At 42.9% G+C, this 27,628-nt stretch overlaps 1 protein-coding gene across 1 annotated transcript in view; it reads right to left on the minus strand.

Annotated features, from left to right (window-relative positions):
• The window catches only part of FAM180A (family with sequence similarity 180 member A), a 28,210-nt gene extending 6,021 nt beyond the window's left edge, over nt 1-22,189 (minus strand). Inside the window, exon 1 of the mRNA XM_009288343.2 lies at nt 22,021-22,189. Coding sequence (XP_009286618.1) covers nt 22,021-22,096 — 76 coding nt within the window. The 5' untranslated portion in view covers nt 22,097-22,189. The remainder of the gene's footprint in view (nt 1-22,020) is intronic.
• Nucleotides 22,190-27,628: the final 5,439 nt, after the last annotated feature.

Consider the following 27,628-nt stretch of genomic DNA (forward strand, 5'->3'; position numbering starts at 1 on the left):
GCTGCCCAGGGAAGTGGTGGAGTCACCATCCCTGGAGGTATTTAAAAGACGTGTAGATGAGGCGCTTAGGGACATGGTTTAGTGGTGGACTTGGCAGTGCTAGGTTGGACTTGATGATCTTAAAGGTCTTTTCCAACCTAAATGATTCTATGATTCTATTCTATGATTCTAAAAATGAATGCCATATTATCCATTTAGTACTGACCCACTTGCTGAATCACAGGTAGCACCTCAGAAAACAGCTGGGTTTTCCTACCCAGCTGTTCCCAGGATGACAGGGATTAGGTTAGGAGATTCGAAGGGACAAGAGCCTGAGCTGCTGTATTGTGAGAAAGGACTTTGTATGCATATCAGAAGCATGCCATCCTCTGTAGGGACCAGGCTAGCACTGACTCCCTGATCTCATTATCTTGTTCCCAAAACATATCAAACTTTGTTACAGTTCTTAGAGGATCTAATCAGAAACTCTTTCAGAGCTCATTTGTATTTGTCATTTTGATTTTCCTGATCTGATTTTCCTGATCCACATTTTATTTCAGTCCTTCCCTTTCTCTCTTTTCCTGCACAGTAGTCAAATCCTTCCAATATCACTCCCTCCACAGTCCTCTCCATGAATTCACGAGTTCCTCCAAGATTGTATGAACATTTAGAGCAAGTACTCTCTGATTTTCATTACACTGACTTAACACACAGTTAAGCACAAAAGCTGAGACAGAGAAAGATTTGCAGCCAGTTTCTGCATTTAGTGATTGCAAATTCCACTTGAAACTTTTCTGCTGACTTTACTTCTTCCTGCATTTACTTCCATCTTTGACATGAGTTAGCTGGAGAGTATCAAAGAACAGCAGAGGAGTATTACTGTGACTTACCATCTCTTTACTATTTTCTTCCCCAAGGGAGTTCCCTGTAAAACTGTCAAGCAATTATTTCATAGCAAGATGCAGAACAATGTGCGTCATTTTATAGTGATGTTGCAGCCAATTCGTTTCAATGGCAGTAGCCGTGAATGTCTGAGGAGGAGAGATCCCTAATCAGTATTGACAGAGAAAGCCCAATCCAGTGATCTCTGAAGTCAGTGGAGAGACTCCTATTGATTTATTGTTTTTACTTCTCTTACAAATGTGTAAAGAAATCTCCAATGGAGATGTGGGTGCTTCTGTCCTAAGGGCTGAAAAGTCACATAACAAAAAGCTTATGATCCACAGAGATGAGGTAGGAAAAATAAGGTTTTGATTATCCTTACTGAAAACATTTTCTATTATATATCTGTGTACTACCAGGCTCATCCTATTCCAAATCCCTTCTTCAGAGGGCCTTAGGAGTGGTCCCTGATCTGACCTCCCTCACTGCCCACTGAGGTCTCAGGGCTGGAGGTGGATGGGAGAAGTGTGCCTGAGTGCAGCCACCTGCTGCCAGCCCACCTGCCGACCCTGAACAGCCTCATCCTGTGTCCTGGAGCACACCACTGCTTGTGCCTGAAGAGGGTGGGCAGCCAACAAGTCTAGTACTAAGGGTGGCTAAAAGTGCCCATCAAAATGTGGTTCAGGAGTCCCTGTTTTCTGCACCGCTCATTGCAGGAGTCCATCCAGTCTCCTACAGCTCTGTTGACTCAACTCCACTTCTCCTTAAGGACTACCTGTGTTTTCAAACAAGAGCTACAGCCGTATTTGCCAACTCATTGGTCTGCTTCTATTTAGCTCATGACAGCTTAGAAATTTCTTTACAGTTTAAATGTAACGTCACATCTGAGGCTGGCAATAGTTTTATTTTAAAAATGCTTTCATCTTTTTTTTAAGAACTGTGCCAGAATTTTCTGGACCTCATTAGTCACGTGGTAAACATTTGTGATCCCCTCCCAGGTTTTCCATGCAGTTTCACTGGTGAGGGTACAGATGTTTGCTTTTGCTTTCCAGTCCACACTCCTGCTCATGATTTCCCAATTGCTGCCTGTGATGTCTTTGGAGCAGGAGCGCTCAATTATTTATGCATCATGCCATTTTCTTCTCCTACGAAAAGATATGAAGCCAAGAGCATGAATCAGGCCCTGTGCAGGCCATCGCTCCAAAACACGTACAGCTCCCCGGGGCTCCAGGACATGAACACAGTTTAACACAGTTTAACTGGGGTCATGACTCAGTAGGAATTATTTTGATTGACTTCAGGGGCGTGGAAAAGGGCTATCTCATTGCTTCAGTGGGACCCCTTTCATGAAGGACAGGAGGAGCAGAGGAACAAGAAGGACTTGTGGGCCAAAACTCCTGACTCCCTGCAAGCAAAGCAAAGGAGAGTTGCCTGTTGGCATAAGGAAAGGCAGTGGTCCAACTGGAGTTGTCCTATAAGCCAAATACAGTAAGCAGGCTGGCAGTTGTGTCTTCTTGTCTTAGATTACTATGGCCTGACTCTAAAGAAACTCATGAAAATCATTTCTCTGGGCATCACTGGCTTCCTGGGACCAGCTCCCTATTTCTGGGAATGCTAGGCAGGGAGTGGTTGCACAGGCAGCAGCAGTTCCTGTTCAGTGATGGACCTAAAAAGGAAAAGCAATCTCTGAAACTCCTTTATGTGTTCGCCAGCAGTTGTAACAGGGTTTAATAGGGGTCTGCAAAACCATATCTCAGACCACCACAACCGTCTTTTTACTGCAAGCTCACAACCACCCCTTAGTAGTGAGAAACTGCTACAAGCTCAGCAATACATCCAGCTTGACCTCTCAAAGCAAAAGTTTCCCTTTCCTGCTCAAAGCTTTTGAAGTCAGGACTCCTAGACCTCAATAGAAAGAGGTTAATGCATCCCAAATTATAATGACAGTAATTTCTCCCTATTTGGCTTTATCTTATTGGTAAAGCAGGGAATAAAAGTGTTTACTACAAAATAGCTGTTCAGTGCTGCAAATGCATTTGTGCATGGAAACAAATATGCATACTTCCCCTAAATGAAAGGAAAGAAAAATGTAAAACTTTATAGGTTATGGTTCATGAAGGCATGGTAAAGTATGTAAAACATTTTTTTTATAAATTCATTGGTTATTGTTGTTTTGTTCTGTCCTATAAGAAGCCCAGACAAACAGAACATTTGAATTATACTCCAGTGGTGTGAGTTTTTCCCTAGCCTAAACATCACATGGCTAGAAAAGCAAATAAAAAAAAATCCGTGGCCATGCTCAGCCTTTTTTTTATGCCAGCTTCTGCAAGAGTCAAAAAAAGCCTTCTCCTGGGCCAGATACATAACCCTTTTAAGCTTGTTGTTACTCAGCCTGGAGCATATGCGGGTTCCTCTAGTGAGCTGGAAATTTTCCTTGTGTCACGACATTTTTCTCTAACCTGCCTGGAATTTGCACTAAATGGATCTCAGCACACCCAGAGGCTCCCATCAAGAGAAGACATTTGTTGATCACCTGATAACAGATTTTCTCAATAGCACTGACTTCTTTGAAAAATGAAGATGATTCTTCAAGCTGAATTCAAGCATTTGCCAAAGCAAATGAACTCAGCACTGTCCACAAGGTGATTGTATAGGCAGACACAGCAGCCATTATAATGCTATGCAAAAATTATGAGTGATCTAGGCTGGCTGAACCTGTTTTGTTGCAGAGACTGCTGGGCAGTTCCTAGAAGTCATTGTTGCTTTGGATCTTAGGACAAATGCCTGAAATGCTCACAAGAGGATTTTCTTTAACAGTGTGTGGGAAGCATTGTTTTGAACTCAGTCTCTACATTTCTCCTTGACCATGCACTGCAGAAGAGAAGAGAACTTAAGTGTCAAAGTTTGCATACCCTTGATAAAGGCTTTTTGTTTCATGTTCCTCTTTGATCACCTTGCTTACGAGTGTTTACAATCAGGCCAGAAGTATATTTTATGCGTAAAGAGTTTTATTTCTGCAGATGACTCTTTGGTGGGTCCTTATGCTGAGTTGTTCCCTTGCTAAGGTAACAATTCACTATCCCAAATTTACTGCCTCAGGCTAATTGTGAAATACCTGTCCTTACCATCCTGCAGTCAATCAAAGTCACTAAATGTTTTGCTGCCCTGAGCAGCTACCTGCTTTGTGCCTGCAGCAGATCTTGGTACCAGAAGCATTGCTTCCTCCAGGGTGAAGTGGTGTTGACCTATGAGAGGTGCGTGGTGGGCAGTGAAAGTAGTAATGTAAATCACAAAGACTACAGTGTTAATAAGTGATGAACAGGTTTTATGCATAGTAATCCCATCCTTCTTTACTTCTTGTCCTGCACTTGCCTCATCCCCAGAAGGATGTGTGTTCACCATCTGCAAGGTGTTTATACTGCCCTGGGCTTGCAATCGCTGCCAGGGCAGAACCTGAGGCTTGGCTGGCCAGCCCTGCAACGGAGCTTGCTCAGACATAACTCCTCTAAGCTTCCTGAGTTTTTGCTTTCCTGTATCAAAACTGCTATATTAGAAATGATTGAACACTTTGTCCTAGCACAGGAGAAGTGGAAAGAGCGGGAAGCTGGAGGAAGAGCAAGAGGAATAAAATAAGGGAAACACACACAAATCCCTAGAAAGACAAGGAAAAAGCACTGCAGTGCTATAAGCTAGCTTCTGAAACTTGTATCTGGAATTGCAGTTACTCACATAAGTAGCTCCCATGACAACAAGTGCAATGCAAAGGCTTGTGCATTCCAACTTTAATACATTTAAATCTCCATTATTGGGACATTAAATCCCAATGCCCCTTAGGAGTACACAGCAGCGAGATGGAGAAGACACTTTAATTACAAACCAACATGAACTAACACATTTTAAAAGCAGCTACCAAGAGAATTTGCCTCTTTTTACTTTCAGCTTCATATCCTTGCTATCTTGGCTCCTAAGACTAAAATTAATAGTGGCAATGGTCTCTCTTTATTCCTGCCTGTTGGCTGAAAGTGAGAATAGACATTTGTTTCTTCTTTTAGTTATTAAAAAAATAGTTAAAAGAAAAAAGCTTCATCTTTAAAGTCTAAGTTTTGTCAATAAGGATGTAGGAAGTAGATCTCCCTACAAAAGCTGGCAAGAGCTGGCAAGAACAGAACACTGTTCTTTGAAAAAAAAAACAGTTTAAAACACTTAGAATTAATAACAGATTGTATTCAATTCCTTAGTTCATCACATAATCAGATTTTTCAAAGTTACCTTTTACTAATTTATTTCCTTTTTAAGAAACACACATACTCTGAAAGGGTATCTCAGTTCCATAAAACAGAACCCACTCCAACCTACACTTCTGCACTTCATAAATGTCTTGAGATGTGTTAGAGTAGATTAACATGCAACAGAGTTTCTGTATAAAAACTAGAGTGGTAATAGCCTTTCTAGCTACTTGGCATGAGTAAGAAATGTAAAGGTGTATTAGAAAGACCAGAAAACCCTTATGTTTACAGAAATGGATATTGCTAGGGAAGGAAAAGGTGCATCTAAGCCTGTGTTTGTGAGAGGCAGAGGATTTTTTTTTCTTTTATGATTTAAGTAAAATGGTTTCAAAGATATGACTAGCATCAACCAACTAAAATGGTCTGAGAATTTATTCCCTCAGATGGAATTTCCATTATGCAGCATTTTCACCTGTTCCAAGCCTGGAGCAATGTATGCTGTGTTATTTATTCTTCCCTTGGTCATAAAGAGGGGGTCCCCACCTGGAATTATTTATGCTCACAAAAAAAGATGCAGTGAGCCAAGAGAGGCCTTTAACGTGCTGGAGTAAAGTTGCCGTAGAAGGCATGGAGAGAAAAAATGCACACAGAGAAACTGAAGGAAAGAAGTGAAATATATCATTACCCTTCAGTTTGCTGCCATATTACCAGGAACTGGGCGTAGGCTATGGTGAACACTATATGAGTGAAGGGCAGCAATAAAGAAAGGAAATATCAACCCTGTTCCACAGGTTTAACACAGAGGCAATAAGCAATTTCAGTAACAGGAAATTTCAGGCAGAGTTGGGAAATGAACCAGTGCTTTATATCCCTGTCTTCATTGCAGGGTCACCTCTCCTTCCCTATCTGTGTTGCTCACAACAGCCCTTATGCAAGGGGAAGACACAAAGCAATCTTAATTAAACACATTTGAAAATGTTTCTCACAAATGAGCAAGTGAAGGGATATAATGATGATCCAATCTACTTCCATTTCTCCCAGGAAGAAGGAGAGAAGGGAGGGAATGAGGGCAGGAAGAAATACAGCCGGGTGTTGGTGTTTCGGTGCTGAGCCATGGGGAAGGACCCTAGGAGCAGAGCAAAGTGGATGACTCTCCTGTTGAACAATGGAGGGAGAACAATGGAAATCAGAGCTCTGCTTCGAGGGAAAAGACAGAGCTGCAGCAGCTCCAAGAAATCTATGCATCGTGCTGTTGCTGCTCTGAAAGGCAAGCCCTTCAAAACCAAATCTCTCTCTCCAGTTCTCTGCCCTTTTCATATTAGCATCACAGAGCCCAAAGGGGTGGGCTCAAGCCCTGCACCACCTCCCAGGTTACGTATTTACACAGAGCTGAGACACTGAACACAGAGGAGAGGCGTCCAGTAGTTAAGAATGGCCTTTTTACATTTTGTTGTACTTTCTTTTTCAGTCAGGCTTCCTTGGTTTCCTGGCAGACAAAGGAGACTGAGTAGCTAGGGTTTTGCTGAGGCTGACCTAATCACAGCTGCAGCTTCAAGGGGCAGTCCGGCATTCCTGACCCTCAGTCAAGCTCTCCCTCCTTCCCTTTGTGCTGACACCACTTTGTATGGCCACACAGTAAGCCAAGCCAGGGATCTGTCTGGTAATGAATGAAAGGAAAAAACAAACCGAAGGAAGAGTGGTAGATTTTAGCTGTCTCACTCCCCATCACAGCTGCTACGCCAGCAGCACTCCTACATGTGAGAAACTCCCAGTGCAAGTGTGGTCCAACTGCTCTTCGGACATATGGTGATGATTCCAGTTCTCAGGTGACATAAGGATGGACATCAGCCCTGGTCAGGAAAAGCAGAAGCCCTTCCTCATGCCTACACGCCCTTGATCTCACCACCAAGCTCACAGGCTCCTTTCTGTGGATGGCCACCTCAACTAGTGTAGTCATTGCTCCTGCTAGAGGTGAGGATCGGCTGCAGGACCACTAGCTGCCGAACGCTTCTTTCCCTTCTATGCTTAAATCCCCCTGAACTTTTAACAGAGTAAATTCAACTGGTGAGAAAGGAATCAAAGGTCCAGTTTGAACCACAGACGTAGCAGGGAGCAGTATGAATTTTATTTCTTTATCATGAATGACAGCTCAGATTCTTCAGTCCAAGTATTAACTGTTGTCATTGACTAGTTCCATAAAATGTCTTCTCAGAGAGTAGGAACAATATAATGTGCTTTATCTAAACAACCAATACTATGTAGATTTAGGAGGTCTCTTTGAAATTACCTTGCCTTTTTATCTGGGAGAATGAAAATGTCCTACTACATGCTAACAAGAGAATTAGCAGATTTCCACCTCATGATGTCTTCCAGTTCGAACTGTCTGCCTTTTCAGAAAATATGCATTAATGAAACACAATGCATTGAATCTGTTGAAAGAGATACTACATGAAATTCTGTGCAGGTGGCCAAATTGAAAAAATACATGGGCATCCTGACTTTAAAATCTGTGGCCATATGATCTGCAGATTAAGAAAAATGAAGGTTTCTTGTTATTGCTGATTGAATTGTCCTGTGCTGAATTATCCTATGGAACTGTCCCACTGAGATCATCGAGCTGTTAGCTGAGGTGAAGAAAAACAGAAGAAATGATGGGGACCCTGGAATTATTCACTTAAGCCATCTGTGAATAGTGTCAACTAGCAAGGAAATTCAAGTGTTTGACAGTGGATCTAGGAACTGTTATTGAACTCATAACAAACTATTTATTATTTTATTCATGTATGAACTGTTCACCCCCATATAGTAGCACACATGCAAAACAACAAGCTATTCCTCAAACTCACTAAGTATCAATATCGCAGCTCAAAACTGAAGAGGAATAAACATTATTGACCATTTCTTCTCCCTCAGATTAGAAAGAACCAGAATTGTCTTCCTCTCCTTCAAATCCCCATCCGAGTTGAAATAAATTGTTAGGAGGAGAATACATAAATCCCAGTTTTCTGCTTCCTCTGCTCTGGGATTTCACTTGTTCTTCAAAAACAGGGAAACCCCAGCTGCCTTTCCAGCTGTTCATTGAGCTCCAAATGTCAGTGCACCTGCTGCTGGTTTTCTTAATGACATGAATATGTGCTGAATGGAGAAAGCATATAAATCAGCCTTGCCCAATAAACAAAAAGCAAGGGGATACTGGGTCCTTTTTGTGAAAAAAATGAGTTATTTCTGGAGACAATGCCTTTTCAAAACGTTGTATGTTTTCTAGTAGTGATGATAAAGACAAGAAGTCTGAGAAAGTAACTCAGAGGTGAAGATGGATTCAAGTATGTTTCTGAACTGGACTGGTACAGCTGTTTTGCCACCTGAGCGGAACATGAAGGGTGAAAAGCTGTGCTGCATCCCTGGGTAAGAGGCAGGAGAACCGCGTGTGTCTTCTAGAGCGGTGAGTGAAGATCACCATGAGAAGGCACCTATTCTGTCAAGTTCACACCTGCATGAATGTCTGGGCTCCATTGTATCTGCATGAAAATAATATTAAAAAGTTAATGGAACTCAAATATAATCATCCACAAAGTCTAATTGGTGGATTTCAATGTGTGCTGATGCAATGCAGGGCCAAGACAATCTTTGTAATATTGCTGGAAACATAGCAAAGAAATCTGAAGGATGAATGCAAAATGGATTATTTATATAGCTGCCTTCCCCACTTCACAAACACACATAAGGGATTTCCATTTTACAAAGCTGTCATTTTTCCACTGTTCCTTGTTATTTCATGCACTCCTAAAATCTGACTATTCCTAGATCTGCTGAAGTAAAGCTGAGACTGACGTACAACTGGATTCACCATTAAATACAGAAAGTCCTGCCAGAACCTTGAGTATTGAAAATTGCTAAAGGCAGCTGGACACTGTGGACAAGGTCCTCAGATGACCTGAGCTGGCACCACCAGCCCCGTGACGCTGCTCTGTGGGCAGCTGGGTCACAGAGAGCCCTGTGCTGTGAAAGGCCTGCTTGGGATCGGAGGGAAGAGAAGGTTACTTTTTTTTTTAATTTCAGTCTTACAGAAATCTTACAGCCAACAAAATAACCCAAATATCTTGTTTTCTGAGGAGTGGGACCTGAAAGGCACAAAATGCTGACAGTTGCTCCTGAAATTGATGGAAATTCAAAACTCAACATCTTTCACTGCTGCAGTTCCTGCCCTTAGGGATGCCATCTCTCAATGGCTCCCAGCCCAAGAGGACAGTGCCAGTTTATCCCGTATATTTGATTCAGTACTAAGTGGTGGAGTCCCCATCCCTGGAGGTATTTAAAAGACGTGTAGATGAGGCGCTTAGGGACATGGTTTAGTGGGCATGGTGCTGTTGGGTTGACGGTTGGACTCGGTGATCTTAGAGGTCTTTTCCAACCTCAATGATTCTATGATTCTATGATTCTTCCTTACCATACATTCTCTTCTCCTGGAGTCTTTTGAGCTGAACTTGTAAAATAGATTTTGGCTTACAGGAAAATAGTCTAAGTAAATGTTTAAGGAAAAAATGTTAATGACCTCATGCTCTAAACTTAGGAAGAATAAATTTGGAGAAAGGGAGGAAGACTTGATTTCCAGTGAAAAGCTCTAACATGTTGCTGACTGAAACCAGCTGGGACTTTATTCTTTGATTTAATTCCTCTGTGCATGGGGACTGGTAAAGAAGACATTATTACTGTGGAGAAGCACTTTAGATAAGCTGCTGTGATACTCACATTGTAAATTTCAACCTGTCTTTTCCTGGATTTGGGCTTTCTTCTTACTAATTCGAACACTCTGAAGCTTGCATAATGAAATGTGCTTACTTAGAAAAGTTTTTGCCAGCATGTATATGCTCCGTGGGTTATCATTATAGGCTGCTAATGAAAAATCTTTCGGTCAATCTGACATCTGTTGTCTTGTGCCTAGAAAAGCACTCCTTGCAAAAAATAGACTTCATCGTGTGATAATTCTGCATGACAGTTCTTCCTCAGCTTGGTAGTGATGATGGTCTCCCAGGTAAGCTTATAGAGATCATCTGGTTATGAACATGTGATTGATATTCATCTTACATCATCTTCACATGACTTTCTTTTGTCATATTAGGGGAATTTTATTACTGGTCTTTGGCCTATAGGTAAGAGGTAATCATTGTCTGAATGATGAACGAACTAATTATTTATAGGGGTAGATTGACATTTAGCATGGCCACAAAATAAGGCAGGGACTACTTGTTCCCCTATTTATACTTCTAAATGCTAACCCCATTAATCTTTAAGTTCTGTTTTGACCTCTGAGCAGTGCGCAGGTATTAAGGATGAAGCAGAATGCAAAGTAGTTTGTCATGGCTGAGCTCCTCGGACACACTGGGTTAGTAGCTGTTACCCATTGCCTTGGGTTACAGAGAGAGGCTGGTGTGAGTGCTTCAGTTGCTTGTGAAAGGGACATTCAGAAGGTGATTTATAACTTTAAGTAATGCATGTGCTACTTTGTCAACAAAAGCACCCATAAGGAAATGCACTGGGTTTTGAAAACAGATAAGTAAACCGTATGTTCAAGTAGCTGCTCCCAGCTGAATTGCAGTGAGAAGGACTAGCACTCTTTTCCAACTCAGCGGGCAGACATTCAGAGGGTGCTGAGGTCCAGCCTCAGGCTCAGCAGCATTCATATACAGAGGCGTCAGGGGAGATACATTTGCTTCTTTGACAGTTTATGTCTTGATTGGCAGCATGAATTCAACCAGGAGTGAAAAACTGGGGGACATAATGGATGGGTCTGAAAAGCCAGCCGGACATGATACACACTTCCATCTTTGATCATGTAAATAGAAAGGTGGGAGGGGTATAGAGTATTTAAGACATGTGACAAGTTGGTTACATTTACCTCACTGACAAATTTGTGCAAGTAGAAACTGAGCTCTTTGCCTTGATGGTGATATTTTGCTTAGGAGTCCCCATATGTTCCTTTGGAAGATATATGTGCACACGTTGTTCAGTTTTGGAGTTCACCTCAGCTGGACCACGCTGGCTGTGAGCAGCATGCACAGAGATTAGGGCTGACATAACCGGATACGTGCTGGATTGATGATCTGTGGCACATGCAGTTAGTTGTTCAGGGTTTGAAGGGCATCCAGAAATTCCCAGCAAATGTCCGACAGCCTGCTCCCTAAATACAATTTCTGTCTAGAAAAGGAGTGTCTTTCTAGGGAAATACAATTTCTTATGGCATCCCTAACACTTAGCTATTTACCAGGCAGACTCTTTAAAGACAGACTTCATCAGCTGGAGCCCACAGCATTTCCCTACTGTGAACATGAGAAATACATCACCATGGCAAGACAAGCCCCAAGTCTGTGCGGTTGCCAGCTTGTGACTGCCTCATCTTTCTCAGTCCCATTGCTAAACAACTATATCCTCCCCTCAGCTCTCTTCATTCCTGAAGGATTCCCTCCATCTGCAGCATGCAACATTGCCCAGACCTCAGCCAAGTGGCTGCTGTCTTCCCTCTGTGCAGCAGGGCTGGTTTTAGGGAGAGGTGGGGCACAGTGAGAGACAAGGACCTGGTATGGAAGGCAGGAAGGTTAGACAACGCAGCTAAAAACCCTAAGCCTGGGCCAGAAAGCAGGTTTTGGCTGTTCTTGATAGCTGACAGAGGATACCTGGTATCTGTAGTCCATTCATCAAAACTGGGATCCTCTGAGCAGAGCTCAGACACCGTGCTGCCTGTTCATTTCACCCTGGCTTCTCCCAGGCATCCTGTGTGGAAGCAGGGCCATGTCATCATCCTCCTTCTGCTGGAGACCCCAACACAGCAGTCACACACTGCCCTTTGCCACTTGAGCCTAACTGGGCCTGATTGTATCTGATTTTTGTTGATCTGGGTACCCCAGTGTGGTGGTATCTTTGGGTACTTTTCTATCCTTGCATCTTCATGAGGACCCAACTGAGCTTTAGATTTGCTAAGTAGGAGTCAAGGTATGTCAGCCCCTTTGAGTTCTGTTTATTAAAAACCCTGGTGGTAGAAAGCAAAAAAACAAGCAGTATATACGTTTTTATCATTAGACTTACTACCTTCCAAAACTTTCTGCCAAATTGGCATGGCAATCCAGAAAACCAGAAGCTGCTGCGACTATGAGAAATGAATGGTTTCAGTTAACACATGCTATACTATATCAGGACGTCTACAAGTAGTGTTTAACTGGAAATGCCGTTTGTTCAGTGCCAAGCCACGAACAATTGCAGTAAATAAGAATGAGGCATGCCTTAAATGTCTTTTATTTTAGGAGGGGGCTTTAGGAGACATGAACAGTTCCTTCAGACATAAAATCTGTGTTTAATAAATAAATTCAATAAACAATTACTTTGTGTTTCTTCAGAGCCAGGCATAAACAAAAACGTAATGTCATGGCTGGGGGGGTTATGAAAAAAAGGGGGGGGAAAAAACGTAATGTCATGGCTGTGAGCATTATGAAAACCAGGGAGGAAAGTGAGGGCTTGCAGAACTTGATCCATTCCTCCAGGGACTGATAGGGGGAAACAGGGACTTGTGCAGCTGTCGGCACTGTTACTATGACTGGTGTTAATGGGAAAGCTTGACTGGTATTAATGGGAAATGCTGTAGCCTCATAGCCCTGTAAAAGAGCAAGTTCTTGCAGCTTCTGTGGAATAAAACAGGCTGTTTCTTGTGCAGTGGGAAGAGTCTTTTTTCACACCTACATAGTTTAGAAAGCTCAAAGGGAGGCAAAAAAAAAAAAAAAAAGACGTGCAGAGACCTCGACATATTGCTGATTCAGTAGCAGTAACTTTAACTTTTATACTGTGACCGGTGGTGAATTGCCCAGACTAGTGTATCTCAATATCCTGGTGTACTGAGAGGCTGGTGGGGCCCAGAAGCAAACACGAGTCCTGCTTACATGAGAAAAAGGCAGTGCCAGCTCCAGAGAAATGCAGCCATCCCATGAGCCTGAGAAGCAGATGGATAAGATGAAGACCAGCTGTGACAGATGGACATCTTCTGAAGGGCAGGTTCAAATGGGGTTGCATACCATGCTGACAAGGGGATGAATGCTACCCTAATCTTAAACGTATGTGTGCTTTAATCTTTCCCATCCACATTTATCACATTTTCTCTCTCTCCACACTTTTCCTTTCTCTTCCTCTTTTCTTCTCATTCATACTACTTCCTTCCATTTGCCATTTTTACCTCCAGCTTTTTCTCTATTCTTTCTCACCATCTCTGCCTTTTGCCTTTGCTTCTCATGTCCTTCTCTGTGGCTCAAATAAGCCCTGCCAGACTGGAAAGTCTGTACTCTTTCCAAGACAGAGAAGAGATTAGAAGCATCAGCTCCATTTGGGGGATGCTACCATCTGCCAAATAGATGGAGACAATGAAATCCTGATGTTCTGGCTGGCAGCAGATATCCACATCCAGTCCGGTGCAGTTTACCCTGTTCACAATTAGGCAAAACCTAACCAAAGTGTTCTGCTTCCCCAGTGCCATGCCAGGGGGTGCAGGGAGGTCACGCAGGTGTCGCAGAAGACCTTGTGCATTTGGGTCTCCAACACAAGACTGCAGCACAGCATTGCCCTTCCACTGTCCCATTTCCTCCCAAATAACCTCTGAGCTTTGAACAACTTATTTTTCCCTTTCTCAGAGACTTTTTTTCAGCTACCCACCTGGCTCCTCCTGAGTGGAGAGAGACTCAGCAAGTTTGGAGCCTGGCTCCTGGCTGGTGACCTGTTTCCCTGTGGCTGGGGAGGAATTTCCAGAGGACGAATGGTATGCGTGCCGATCTCAGGGGAACTGGGGAGGTGCCAAACGTAACCAGCAAACTGGGCCAGGAAAGGCCCCACATACGCTTTCACCAGAGGAAAGGAATGTTTGTGGAAACTGGGAATAGTGGAGCTTATTCCAGCTGAGCATAGCTGTCGCCCTGCGACAAGCACCACGATAGCAAGACAGGAGGAGCCAGGTTATTGCTGCAGCCTGGAGCACCTCAGGGTGGATAAAAAGAATTACCGACTAAGGGTTAGCCACTGAGTAGGCAAGGGAGCCCTGTGACTTGTGGTGCAGACTCAGGCTGATTTAGTATCTCTGCATTAGCAAGTATGCTGGGGGGATAGATCATAAAGCTGCCATAGCAATAGCCAAATAAAACGAGGTTTCGGGGTAATAAGAGACATAGGGACAATAGAGGCATACAGGATCCCTTCCTCTGCTTTCTTTCCTTCCAGTGGGAGAGAAAACCCCACAGATGACTGTCCCCTTGGGGACTTTTGTCTATGTGTCTCCCCACAAGTGTTATTTGCAGCTTATCCTCAAGTTGCTTTTTTTTTTTTGTTGTGATGCTTTGATATGTTTTCTCCTCTGCTTCCCACCATCAGCTATCCATGTAGCTGACCTGCATGAGCTTCACCCACGCCAGTGCCATTTTGCTGAAAAACACTTTAACCAACAAATAACGCCTTTGGGCTGGAAGCTTTTAACAATCAAGGTTACTACAGGAAACCACATTCCAGACAATGACTGAGATTGTGGCCTCACTGCTGAGAGTGGCAAAACTCCCATTGACTTCAGCGGTGCTGGTTTGCACATTTCAGTGCTTTTAAAGTTAAAGCAAGGAGCAGACTGGTTTGCCCACTTCAAGACACTTGCACAGCTCCCTGTTTTGCTGCAGCCAGGTCCATGTCTCCAGTGAGCTTCTCTGCATCTTGAATGGACTCAGCTCCCTTCAGCAGACCCACCAGGGTGCAGAGGGAGAATGCATGGTTTTGCAGAGCCCGGGTTCAAAGTGGGTGCAGGCTGTGCACTCGGTCAAGCACCAGTGTTCATTTCCCACACCCTAGGCTTGGCCCTATGGGTCCTGCCCTGCCTTGAACCTGAGCACAGGCACTGCGTGCAAAGTTAATTGCTCCACCACTCAGTGCTTTACCTCAGCAATTTACATCCTGCCTGTCACTATTTGAGTAATCAGTCTCTGCCACCTGATGATGTTCATTAAGACCTGCTGACTTTCCTTTCAATGACATTGTACTATTCAGTGCTTCTGACAGGATTTCTTTCTGCCTGAGAAGTCATTATGCTCCTGCTGAATCTGGCATGATCTACCCCAAGAAAACAAGAAAAGCACTTTATCCTTCAGAAACAGAATTTTAAAAAAATCACCACTATTAACAACATACAGGACTACATGCACACAGTCATCCTGAAGAGATCTGGGGCAAGTGATTTAATGACTCCATGCCTCACAATGAAAAAGGATGCTAACATTTCCTCTCCTTAATTACACTGAAAGTTCTTTGGAGAAAGAAAGATTTGGTTTTTAGTCTGTGTGTTTGCATAATGCCAGGTACTCATGGGGTCTCTGGGCCCAGCAGTTGAGTGTAAGATAATCAGGAGGGGACTCTCAGAGTGCTCTACAGTCTTTGCATGTATACATGAGTTATTTCATTCATAACAGAGCTGCTTCACCTACGGCAGGAAACATTGGCTTAACAGCATGCATTAAGAGCAGTGAGGCGGTTGTTAAAGGTAAGGTGAAGGGAGCTATTTCCATGTGAAAGTGTAAGGAGGTATTTAAATGGCAGGAGGTGCTTCTGAGCTGGACTTCGGTTGGAACATGAGGACCCTTGTGCAAACTGATCTGGATCCCATGACAGTTCTATACCTGGGACTGAAGCAAATAGATGGGACACTACAGCATGCAGGAATCCTAAAAAAATGACCAAAGTGACAGCAAATGTCTTACTGACTTGCCAGTCCTCAGTACTGTGATGGAACTGGGATCACTTAGAAGATTCTACTGGTGCCACTTTCACTATGTCAGTAGACATAGTTCTCACTTAGTCTAGCACATATCAAAGACAAAACAGCTCTACCTCGTGTGTCTTCCTCTTGTTGCTTACCCAGATTTCCTCAAAATTGTCTAGCTCCTTTCTCTTTTTAACTTTTGAGTCTGTCAACCAGTTTATGACTGTATGAGCTGGAAGCTTTAGCCATTTTTTGGCTGCTTTCTGTGGCGAAAAGATCCTCAGAATCACTTAGATCCTTCCTTGCTAGCAGCATGACTGCTTTTATAGAGTACAATATCCATCTGTGATCTAAACTAAAACGTGGAAGCTTCTATAATCTATCCTCCCCTTGATCTCATCAGTTTATCATCATTGCCCTAGAAAAGATTATAAACTTTGATTTTTTTAAGCATCCTTTGTATGTCTTTCAGTGTCAGGTATCCACTGTGAATTCTGATTCAGGGATCATCCTCCATGCAGGTCAAATTAACTAAGTCTGCCCCTAAAGGAGCATTTGGGGAATCAGGACATACTAGAAAGGATTTTGATTACAGTTGCAGCCCTACCCTACTGTATATTTATCCTACATAGGTTAAATCCGTTCAGAGACTGTTATATTCCAGCTACCTTTCGCAACACCAAGCAGCTTTCTTGGGTACTAATAACTAATCCCTTTTCAGCCCCTTCTTCAGTCCTCTTCCTGCTCTTCCTGCAATAACTGTTTGTTTAATAGCTTCAGACTGCCACCGCAGCTGATGCCCAAGGGATCTGCCACAAGGAACGGGAGGGCCACGTCTGTGCCGCACAGCAAAGCATAAGGCAGAGATGTCAGAGCCAGAAGCAGTACGACCATATCACTGTGGCACTGGGTCTAACCAGGTGATCGTTGTTGAAAGGCAGAGCTCATTCCCTTGGGCACATGCCATGCACGTGACTATCACCCTGCTGGGACACCAGCTGGAATCCCTGCACTGTCCCGTGATGTGCAAGGCAGGCAGCTTGCCTCGGCCCTGGGTCTGTAATCTCTGCTCCACACACTATTGTGCCATGCAGATATTGTAGTTGCCTCCTTAGTTCATTAATTCTCAAATATTTTCCAGACCTGCTTGAAAACATATTTTTGTCTTTGCTTTCTTCTAATTTCTTCAAGGGCAGAAAACATTCTTCTAATACCTCCTTCCTACTACTTGCAGTGTAGGACAGTTTGGTTTTTAAGGATCTATATTTAGGTCTATGACTTACCTTTATACTCATCTCTTATGCAACTCTTTGCAAAGGAATTCAGGAAGTAAAAGCATAAGAATATAAATTGTCTTCTTCAGGTCATCCAGCTGCAAAGCTAGTTCCTCTGAATTTCAATCCCGGACTGCCCTTCAGGCAGTGCCTCCCTCTCTTTACAGGTACAGTTGCAATACTTGGTGAGGTAATAATTCGCATCAGACAAATAAACCCCCAGACCAGAAGACTCCAGCCTACAAACAGGCATTCCCAGGAACTGGTACAGATTTATGGAACAGACTCGGGGTAGGTGGGAAAAACCTCTGCAGCAGATCGATCAAGCCTTTTGCAGCTCCAGTGAGGTCACTGGCATGGGTCCAACAAGCAGGGAAGTTGGGGCAGCTGAGGTAATTTTCCAAGTGATCACGTGGGAGCCAGAGAAAAGGGAAATATTGCATTTTCACCATAGGAAGAAACATTCTTTACACAGCCAGGCTTAGACAGAGTTGGCTCTGTTTCATAACATTTCATATCTTTCATTGTTTTATGTGCACTATATATTTTAAGAATTGGATAACAATGGCTTTATGGAAATTAAAGGACGTTAAATAGATATTGCATTTTAAAATGTTCTTGTAGCCAGTCCAGCTGGTGTAATTTCTTTTTACCCTTGGACCAGACCTTTGGAAACCTCAGCATGTCTTAAATAAGGCAAGGCCATAACGTGGTATACTGAAGGCCTGCTGGGCATATATGCGTATATGTGTTTGACCATTTGTGTTGTAATTACATGTTGTGTTCAGGCCACATTCCCTTTGCTCGTGCTGTCCAAGACAAAAATGTCAAACAAGTGCTACTGTCAGCGGTGGAATCCCAGAAGTTGCTCAAGAAGGGAGTGCCTGGCTGTAAGGGTGCAATATGAGATGGGAGGGAAGAGAGGCAAAAAAGGTCAAAAGGTGTGGGGATGCAGTGCATGCCCTAATCTCCAAGGCGCTCATCCTTTGCCCACGCAGCAAGATCACCAGCAACCTGGTACGTAACAAATGATCACAGAGTACAGAATATGTTAAACACTGCTTCCTTATAAAAGGACTTGCTGGCTTTCTAGCAACAACCAGTCTCTCTTTCTCTTCTACATAGTCCTCCCTCTCCTGGCACTGGAGAGCTGCCAGCCTGCTGTAGCAAAGCCCACAAGCAGAAGCAGTCTGCAAAAGTTGCTCAGGTAGCAGCTGCTCCGTCAAACTCACAAACTCAGTTGCCACAACACTAGAGCAAATACTAAAAGCTTGCACTGTTGTGGGGAAATCAAGGAGGATGGACCTTCTGTTCTTCCAAGTAATTCCTTCTGCAGAAAGCCTCTAAGGAGAACAAACTGTTCCCCTGGTGTTATGGAACGACCATCTGACTTTCACCAGGCACTAGAGACTGGGTACAAAATAATGCATGTGGACCAGATAGATCTGGATGTGACTGTAATACTGCTTCTGAGGTCTCGAAGGCACAGCACAGCCATTCCCCAAAAGCATGAAACCTCAGTGGTGCTAATATAGCAAATACATCCTTTTCTCACTGATGGGTGAAAAGAGTTTTACCTTCTTATTTTGTGTCTTTCAACATCTCCTTTTCCAGCCTCCACTGAGGGGCAAACTTACCATTGCAGCTGCTTCTCCACTGTCCAAGAAGCCACAACCACAAGAAATCGTACTGCATCTTCACTCCCTGAGCAACCATGTAGCAAGCATGCTACTGTTTGTGTGCCATTTATTTGAATCAGGAAGCCCTTACAGCAAATAAACTACAGCCAGCTGAGATGAAACATGCTAATAAGGATTGCTTTAACGTTTCTCCTCAGGGAACAGGCAATTCTTATAGTGCAGATCTGAAGCTAACTTCTGCTCTCCAATGTATTGGTACTCGTCAGAGCAGTTTGATGAAAGCAACTGGGTGGCAAGCAGTGACACTGTCTCTGGTTACCACAGCTGCATGGGTTTTTTTGTTCATTTTTTGTTGTCAAAGAACAGGATTTGTTCCTTGGTTTCTCCAGCAAAAACATCTCTTAAGATCTGGAATTCTTATTTGGGACCTTCAGAAATTAATACGACCTCACCTCTACCATCGCATAGGGAATATTACTCAGTAGAGACCTAACATTACCTTTTCTCCCTAGAGTGGTGCTTCACAAAATCTGAGAGGGTAATACCATACAGCTAAGCCTACAAGAGGCTCAAGGAAACCTGAGATGATGACAAGCAAATTATTTTGTCACCACTCAGGATCTTTTCTTTATTATTCTGAACATGTCCATCCTGGGGACCACGCTTTGCCTGTGACTTCTGGACCAATGTCCACAGCTGGATCTAGGCAGGCTGAGGAGTGTGTGAGATTTTTAACGCTGGCTGAGGGAGTTTAATAAAAAAAAAAAAAAAAAAAAAAAAAAAAAAAAAAAAAAAAAAAAAAAAAAAAAAAAAAAAAAAAAAAAAAAAAAAAAAAAAAAAAAAAAAAAAAAAAAAAAATATAAGTGCTCAGTTTTCCTGCCAGAAATGCTTTTTTTCCCATTCATTGATGCTCGTAAAAGCAAAGGGAAAAGGGAGGTGGCAGTCTGGAGCTCCCACTCACCAGTCAGCATAAGTATGTTCACCTTTCTTCACGTCTGACTTTTTTCTTGAGCCAAAGCTTAAATATTTGGTTACAAGGGCTGGGCATCCAAGGTTGCCCCAGTGCCCCCTAGAGAAAAAACAGTAAAAGCTAGCCCTTGTTTTATCTGATATTGACTGTTCATTTCTATTGCAAACAATAACTGTTGGTAATTAAAGCAGGACCCTTTGTTCTACTGTTTTGTAAACAATCTGGACTACTAGTCAACATGGAGATGATATGCAGATCTGTCTTTCATTTCCATCAGACCAGATGCTGATCTGTCTTTCCTTTTCCATTGCAAAACTCAGATCAGGAATTGGATAAGACTTAAATGACTGAGGTTTAACCCAGACAAGAGTCAGTTGTCCTTTGTGGAGGGAGGGAAGAGCTCTGAGTGTGCAGAAGGGTGTGTTGTGCCTCGGTACTTAAATTTCCTCTTAGGTTTCTAAGCAATTCAAAAATTAGGACAGTGCTTTGGCCCTCTAGATACTGCAGATTAGGGTAGGATTGGTTAGGCTGACACATAGCTAGTTTAGGGGAGTGGAGGTTCTCTGAAGTAGCTATTGTTGAAGGAGTCATGCCTCTAAAACAATTTGGAGCTGAATAGTCCCAGCAGCTGTGGAGAAGAAATCTGGTTTCCTCCTCAGCAGATGTCTGTATACAATATTTGTGAGAACTGAACTCCTTATCACAACAGGGAATGAATCTTCTCTTCCCTCTGAAGTCTCCAAAAACAAGCTCTAGAGTTTCCAGCTTGAAAACAATCTGCTTTCCCAAAAGGCACAATAGAGTTCTGACATTTTCCTGTAAATATTCATGGTGATTAAAATTGGACTTTAATAGTTACATGGATTCCTTTTAGGGTTGTGGTGGTGGTGTTGTTTTTTTAAAATAAGTGTGTTAGCAAAAGTGAAGAACATCCTTAAATTGCATAGTGATTATTCTGTGGAAATGAACCTCTTTCTTTTTGCTTTTTTTCCATTTCATAGGTAAGGTGGACTCATTCTTCCAAAAGGTAGAGTTGTTTTTTTCACATATGAAGATCTAGTTCTGATTTTCTCACCTTTTTATGTGTCATCCCTGGAAAGACAAACTCTTATCTACAGAATTAAGGGATTTTATGATGACGATTGGTGTCATTACCGCTATTATACAGTAAAAGAAAAGTAAGGTACATGCAGGTATAATGACTCATCCAGTATCATCCAAGAGGCTGATGAAAAAGCTGGGGAAAGAACCTGCCATTCTGAGTCCCAGGTCAATGCCCTGTCAGTGAGCCCCCACTAACTGTAAGGAACAATTAAGCATACATACAGCCTTAGCAGAATTGCATAGCTCTTCATTGCTTCATTCAGCCATTGCCTCCCCTACAAAATCAAAACCAAACCCAAATAGCATACTAGAAAGGAACCAGCTATAATGAGGAAGACATGGGAGACTGGGGTGGGGAGGGGGGCATCTGAATTCTTGATTTTTTAATAGACTCCGGTTCCTTTAAGTATCTGTGAATTTCAACATCAGAACCAAATAAATCTTTTGGGAGGTGTTTCCTTTCTCCACTTCCAGCAGCTACCGAACCCGTGCCAAATACCAGAGGAGAGAATAAAACAAAAAAGGGAAAGGACATCATCACTAGCTTTTAAGTAAGCATCTCCTATGCAATCCAATAGTCCCAAACCATTTCATATATAACTGTCACACACTTGACTATAAATATGTCGTAACTATATATTGTCATAGTGGCAGCTGAAGCATAAGAACACCTCAGGTAGCTTTCTCTATGTTGTATGTGCTAGTCTGTCAGGGTAGGGTCGCAGGCATTCCTAGGCACCTTGCACAATCCAGGCATTGTTGTGTTTACTATTACCGGGTACCTGCCTGGTGGAGCAGAAGATTATGCCACCTGTGACTGCAAAGGCTTTTGCTTTAAGGTTTCATGACCTATAATTTTTGTCCATGCAGGAGAAAAAGGAGAAGAGAGAAAGGAAAAAGTGAGAAAAGAATGTAGTTTTTGTTCTTGGGATATTTCATATATATATTTGTATTATAATAGAATACATATATCATTTTACCTTTATGCACTTATGCATGTGTATTTTTCTATTTGTCTATATAACTATTTAGCTGACCTGTTTAATGGAGAAAAAGAATTCCAGAGTTGGGAGGGACAAATTTTATACATATGTATATATACACGTATAATGGAACATAATTTCAGACCAAATCTACAAACTCAAAGTTTTCTCTTAAATAGTTTTTGATGTTCAAATCTTACCTCTGCTCCATCTGTGGGTCACAGTGGCATGAGCACTGTAATAGAACAGCAGCAGCAGCAAAGTCTTCCAAAGCATCCTCCTCTTTAAAATCGTATGTCTAGCTGTATAGTAGCTTTTTAATTTCCTACCTCCTTTCTTTTCAGGAATAAATAAATGGCTTTTCCTCTTCCCCTCCCCCTTTGAAGGAGAACCTGTCTGTTCTTCTGAGTACAGCTGAAGTCAGTGTGCAGCTCCTCTCCCAAACCAAGTCTCCTCGGGATCAGGAAACTTACTTTCACAGACAGACTTTGTTTTTATCCACATCTGGAATGACTCATGGTGCATGTGAGTTTGCTGGCAGCTGTGTGAATAAATATCATTACATTTTTGTAGTTGAGTTTCATTTGTTATATGGGCCAGTTGGAATTTATTTTTGTCCAATAAACAGCCACAAGTAACTTCATTAAAGGACACTCTTGAATTGAATCCTAGCTCTGTAGCTACTCCTCTGTAATGTAGGGGGCTTATACGCTAACCCATGTCTAAGGTGAAAGCCTCCTCTGGAATGATGTACAGCTGCCCTTGGACGCTTAAGTCAGGGAGTGGGGTATGTGCTCTGCAAGAACATTTTGCTACTGTGATTCATATAAATCACTCCTTTATTAAGAACATATAATGCCGTGCTTAGACTTCAGTTCTGCAAGACAAGTCCTGGCCTTTTCCTCCATTTGGCCAGTGCAGAGAACAGGAAGGTCCAAATCCTTAACTGGCACTCTTCAACAGTACTATCGGGAACACTAAGCAATCCTAAGGACAATCTACAATAACCAGGCTGAATGTGGAGAGGTGATGCTGAACAAAAAGGCTACTGATAGACGTCTCCTTGCTGACATTGACCCCATGGAAGACAACACTGGAAGCGTTTATCCCAGAGCGACCCAGCATGGAGGAAGCTGCAGGTATGTACTGTCCCTGGCACAGCTTCAGCAGCAGCATCAGGGTGTGCTTTGTGGGAATACAGCACTGGAATAACAGCAGGTTGCTGTGTGTTGGAACAGACTGATGAAAAATAGGAACACAAGGAGTATTTAGCAGAATGAAAGGATGGGGGATACTCCATTTGGTACCTAGAAATGATGAGTCTAATCCTCTTCTTTTATAGGTGAGTGTAAGCCAGGAACAAATCCACAGACATTTGTGAATTTACACTGGTGTAAAACTGGCACATAAGAAAGGAGACTCCAGCTCAGAAGGTATAAATAGAAGAATTAAGGGAAAGAACCAAGAGCTGGAATGACAGATGGCACTGTGACTCAGGATTTATGGGCACTGGCAGGAAGGCATGGAGAAAACCTGTTCAGCTCCTGTCTGCCTCATGCCAAAGTCTGGCCTTAGCCTCAGTCCCCTCATTCTTCTCTGTCCCAGCTTCAAGTAACACCAGCTGTAAAGGAAGGAGGAGGGTCAAATAAGGTTGTCTTGTTTAAGGCGACTCCACTTCTTTTCCTATGCTCAGACTGCCTCAGGTTACTCCTACATGAACAGCACATGAATGTAAGACAGTATTTTACATGCCAAGGAGATGACAAAAGGTATAATTCAAGCAGAGAGTGGCTAACTAACTCTCTCACTATATACTCTTCTTCTTACCATAACATATCAGAGATGGATCTGAAAGCAAGGTTAAAGCTAGGAGTGGGCTCACTCAAATGTACCTGTCTGGAAATTATGAAGCTGGAGCAAACTAGTTTTATGTTTCCTAGAGAGGGGGAGAGAGAAAGAGAGATGCCACAAGAGGATGATTATTCCTTCTTAGCTCAATTAAGTCACTTAGGACAGGATGAGTTGCTTTCTGGAGGAGGTGGATCCAGTCATCAGCATGGTCAATTTTGAGATGATGTGCATCAAGATGATTTGCATCAAGAAGGTGCAAGTTGCACCATATGAAGGGAGTAATGATCTGTCAACCGCTGAGGAAAAAAACATTGTGGTATAACTCCTACTGGAAAGACTTCAATCAGTAGGGAGGGCTTGAGGAAGTACACTTTAATTTAGTAAACTACCTTAGTGAAAGCCCTCTAGCAAACGAACACAGTGGGTATAGATGGCTTCATTAACTTAACTGCATCAGACTAGCTACCCTGGCATGACAATCTTAATGTCAGCAGGGTCTGTGAACAAGATGTTTCAAAGTGAGTAGACAAGGGAGAAGCAGCACTTAGGGTGCGCATTGCAGGCTTGAAAAATGAAAGAAAACCACGAGAAAACTTAAAATCCTGTGGGGTAACAAAGGAACACATTTTCAGTGGTGGAAGCTCTTCTGAGGTGCTGTATCATTTCATCGTTTACATCTAAAGAAATAGCAGCTGATAAGAGAGGATGAAGGAGGCCAGACAGGCTCCTTCCCCCTCTAAACCAGAATTGGAACTATTTTGCAGAAAGATCCCTGCAGGATGGCTCTGCCTCCTGGCTGCCAGCAGCAGGACACTTCCTCTGCTCATTCATTGTCACTGCTTTATATATCCAGCCTAGAAAGGGAGAGGAGAAGAATCTCAGGAACTTCCTTCCCTAATCTTCCCCTCCACCTCCAGCCTCTGGAGCAAGCACCCTAGGAGCAACAGAGGAGCAGCAGCTGAGAGAGACAGAAGAGATGTGTGATAAGACTGGCATACAGGTCAAAGGGATATGAGAGCATGAAATGTTTACTGATCTCTCCTTTTTCAGACCCTGAAGATGTTACTCTGAAGATACATTATATGTGATTTTTTAATTATTATTTATTTTTCCTTAATCTGAGTCTGGCTACAGAATTCTCTCTAGCAGCCTGTTCCTTATCTAAGCTCAAATACAAATTCTCCCCATCTGTGGTTCAAGGCCCCACAGTGCAGTCTTCAGATGTTCCAGCTTTGACTGTCTCTCTGTGTGTACCGCAACTGTAGGGCAAATTTGACTTTAAGACTGTGAATGATACACTCACATCTGTTTTCTTACAGGAAATGCAGCTGTAAATATAACAGGTCCATGTAAAATAAAGAATGCTTTCCCTGTGGCATCTCCTCAAGAAGTGTAAATGCCCCTTTTCCCCCTTAAAACTGGAGATCTTTTTCTCTCCCATATAAATGTATATACACAGAGAGTCATATCATCCGTATTAAAAAGCCTTCCAGATGAAGCCAGGAAATAAATCTTTCAAGCATGCTCAGGGCACTTCAACTATACGGCGTCTATTCATCTCATGACTATATTTTATTAGATAGTTGCTCAGTTTCAGCTCAAGGCAGTTTCTGCCTATGCTGGAGGTTTGAATCACTGCAACTATAATGAATGCTGAAGCAGGGTAGAAATCCTAACTATTTATAAATATTAAATGCTCCTAGATTGCTTTGGAAGTATCAAGCAGAGGAGCTTTATGGTGAAGAATTCATCCTGAAGATGCATCTGGTAGGAGAGGGTACCGTGCTGCTGGAACCAGGAGGCTGAGAGCTGGTCTGCCGGCTGGTCGATATTCAGGTCTTAAATCAGTGCAGTGCTAGACACTGTCACAGTCATGTTAAGGTGAATATTTATGTTTTGCCAATTCTCACAAATTCAGGTGTTGGAGCTGCAAGTCCTTCAGTGCTCCCAGTATCTCCAAGACCTTTCAGGCACAGGAGAGGTGTGACTGACTGCTGCCTCTGGCAGGCTGTTTAAGGTGAAAATGGACATTTATGCAACTCTCAGTGATATGACTAGATACCAAGGGAGCAGCTTTTCCATTTGATTCCTCCATCCCGATGCTGTCAGTGAGTGTCTGTACACAATGCTACTCCCATACAGTCTTTTTAAGAAACCTGGAAATAGGGCAGGGAGGAAAGGAGTGAGTGAAGACCAAACAGGGAAGCTGCCAGCTGCCTTTTTGCAGCCCATGAACAGTGAGATCAGAGAGCTGGTAGAGGTACTCCAAAGCTGTCCTTCCTTCCCATCACAGATGCTGTCATGGTGAAAGGACAACTTCAGCAGGCTGGGAGTGTAGAAACCCTGTATTTCCCAGGGGATGCTCTGGAGTGACCAGTGCTTCAGGTGAGGTGCCTCTATGTCCTCTTTAGTAACTTATTGTGTGAAATAACTTATAAGCTAATAAGAGAATAGAAGGTGAAACAAGGCAACAGGTGACCTAAGATCAGCAGCCTGTGGGCCTTCCAAGAAAAATAATCTCTTTTTCACTGGAGAATACCAGCTCATGATGTCAGTTCAGCTTTGGCTTTGATGAGCTTCTGCCAAACCCAAGGCGGGGTTCCAGTCTGCCCTGACGCCTCAGTTGCTGTGAGAGTCCCTTGCAAATCTTCTATCAAACAGACAGATATTTTTTAGATTTGTCCTGGTTCAATTTGAAAACAGAGTGTGTGTGGGGAGGAAGTTCCCCTGAACCAGAAACTCTGCTCTGCAGCCAGAGCCCTGCCCTGCTCCATAGGCCATGCAGCATCTGCCTGCTAGTATGCCAGCACAGTGGAAAAATATTGATGCATGACACAGACATTAGTCTCCTTCCCACCATAGAGATGGATAAATGGAGACATACACACAAAGTGACTCACTCACTGAATGAATTGATGGTAGAGCTGGGGCTAGAAACCAAGAGCTGGTCCATTCCTCTGCCCAAAATATAAGGCCCCGATCTGGCACTGCAGCAGCTCATACAGCACCAGTGCCATCAACCAAAAAGAGAAAGTAGCTTCCACAAGAGGCCAAGAAGTACCTCATAACTAGGAGCACAAAGAGAAAAAAAAAATAGCTCCCAGAAGAAGAAAAGAAGTTCTATCAAAACTGGACTGCTGGCATTTGAGCTTCATTATCCATGATGACTCTTGCTGGCTCCTCAGCTGAGGTTGCAGCTTCCTGCGGCAACAGTTTGGATGGCAGAATCTCACCAAACCTCAAAGCAACAGCAGCCAGGATGAACTTTACATAGCCATACAGTGCAATGGAGTTGTAAGTTGGAAGGGACTTTGAGGTATTTTTTAGTTGTCCTTCTGCCCCAGGGCTCCCTTGTGACATTGATCTAGCTGCCTGAGCTCACATTCACAAGAGCACTTAGATGCTGAGCAGATACTTCACAGATCTACATTTAAATAACCAAAATTTAAATTCTGCTCATGCAGCTTTGCAGATATCTGAATTCCTTGTGTGCTTAAGCTTCCCCTGTGAGGCTCCTTAAATGCTTGTATCACTGTATCTACCTTGAAAACATTGAGCAGCTCATCGTATTTCATATTTCAAACAAAATATTGAGACTTGCCTTAATATTTACAAAAATATATGACTGCAAATGCCCCTTCTCAAGTCCCATGTTGCACATTTCAGGTTTTTTCCACATAATGAGGAAGCAGATGGGGCACATATTTTACTCTGTGACTTGACTGTTTGAGAAGTCTCCTGTTTTATAAGGTGTCTTGGCTCAGATCCTTTCTCTGCCTGAGGAGATGTGAATACATACCATAAGAGATGACTCTAAGACCTGAATTACAGGATCTTCTGGGATGAAGCTTTTCAACTCTGTTGCTGAATCTGTTACTATAGAATCATAGCATAGTTTGGATTGGAACGGACCTTTAAAGGTCTAGTCCAACTCCCCTGCCATGGGCAGGGACATCT

Source organism: Aptenodytes forsteri, unplaced genomic scaffold (genome assembly GCF_000699145.1).
Source record: "Aptenodytes forsteri isolate BGI_AS27 unplaced genomic scaffold, ASM69914v1 Scaffold56, whole genome shotgun sequence".
NCBI lineage: Eukaryota > Metazoa > Chordata > Aves > Sphenisciformes > Spheniscidae > Aptenodytes > Aptenodytes forsteri.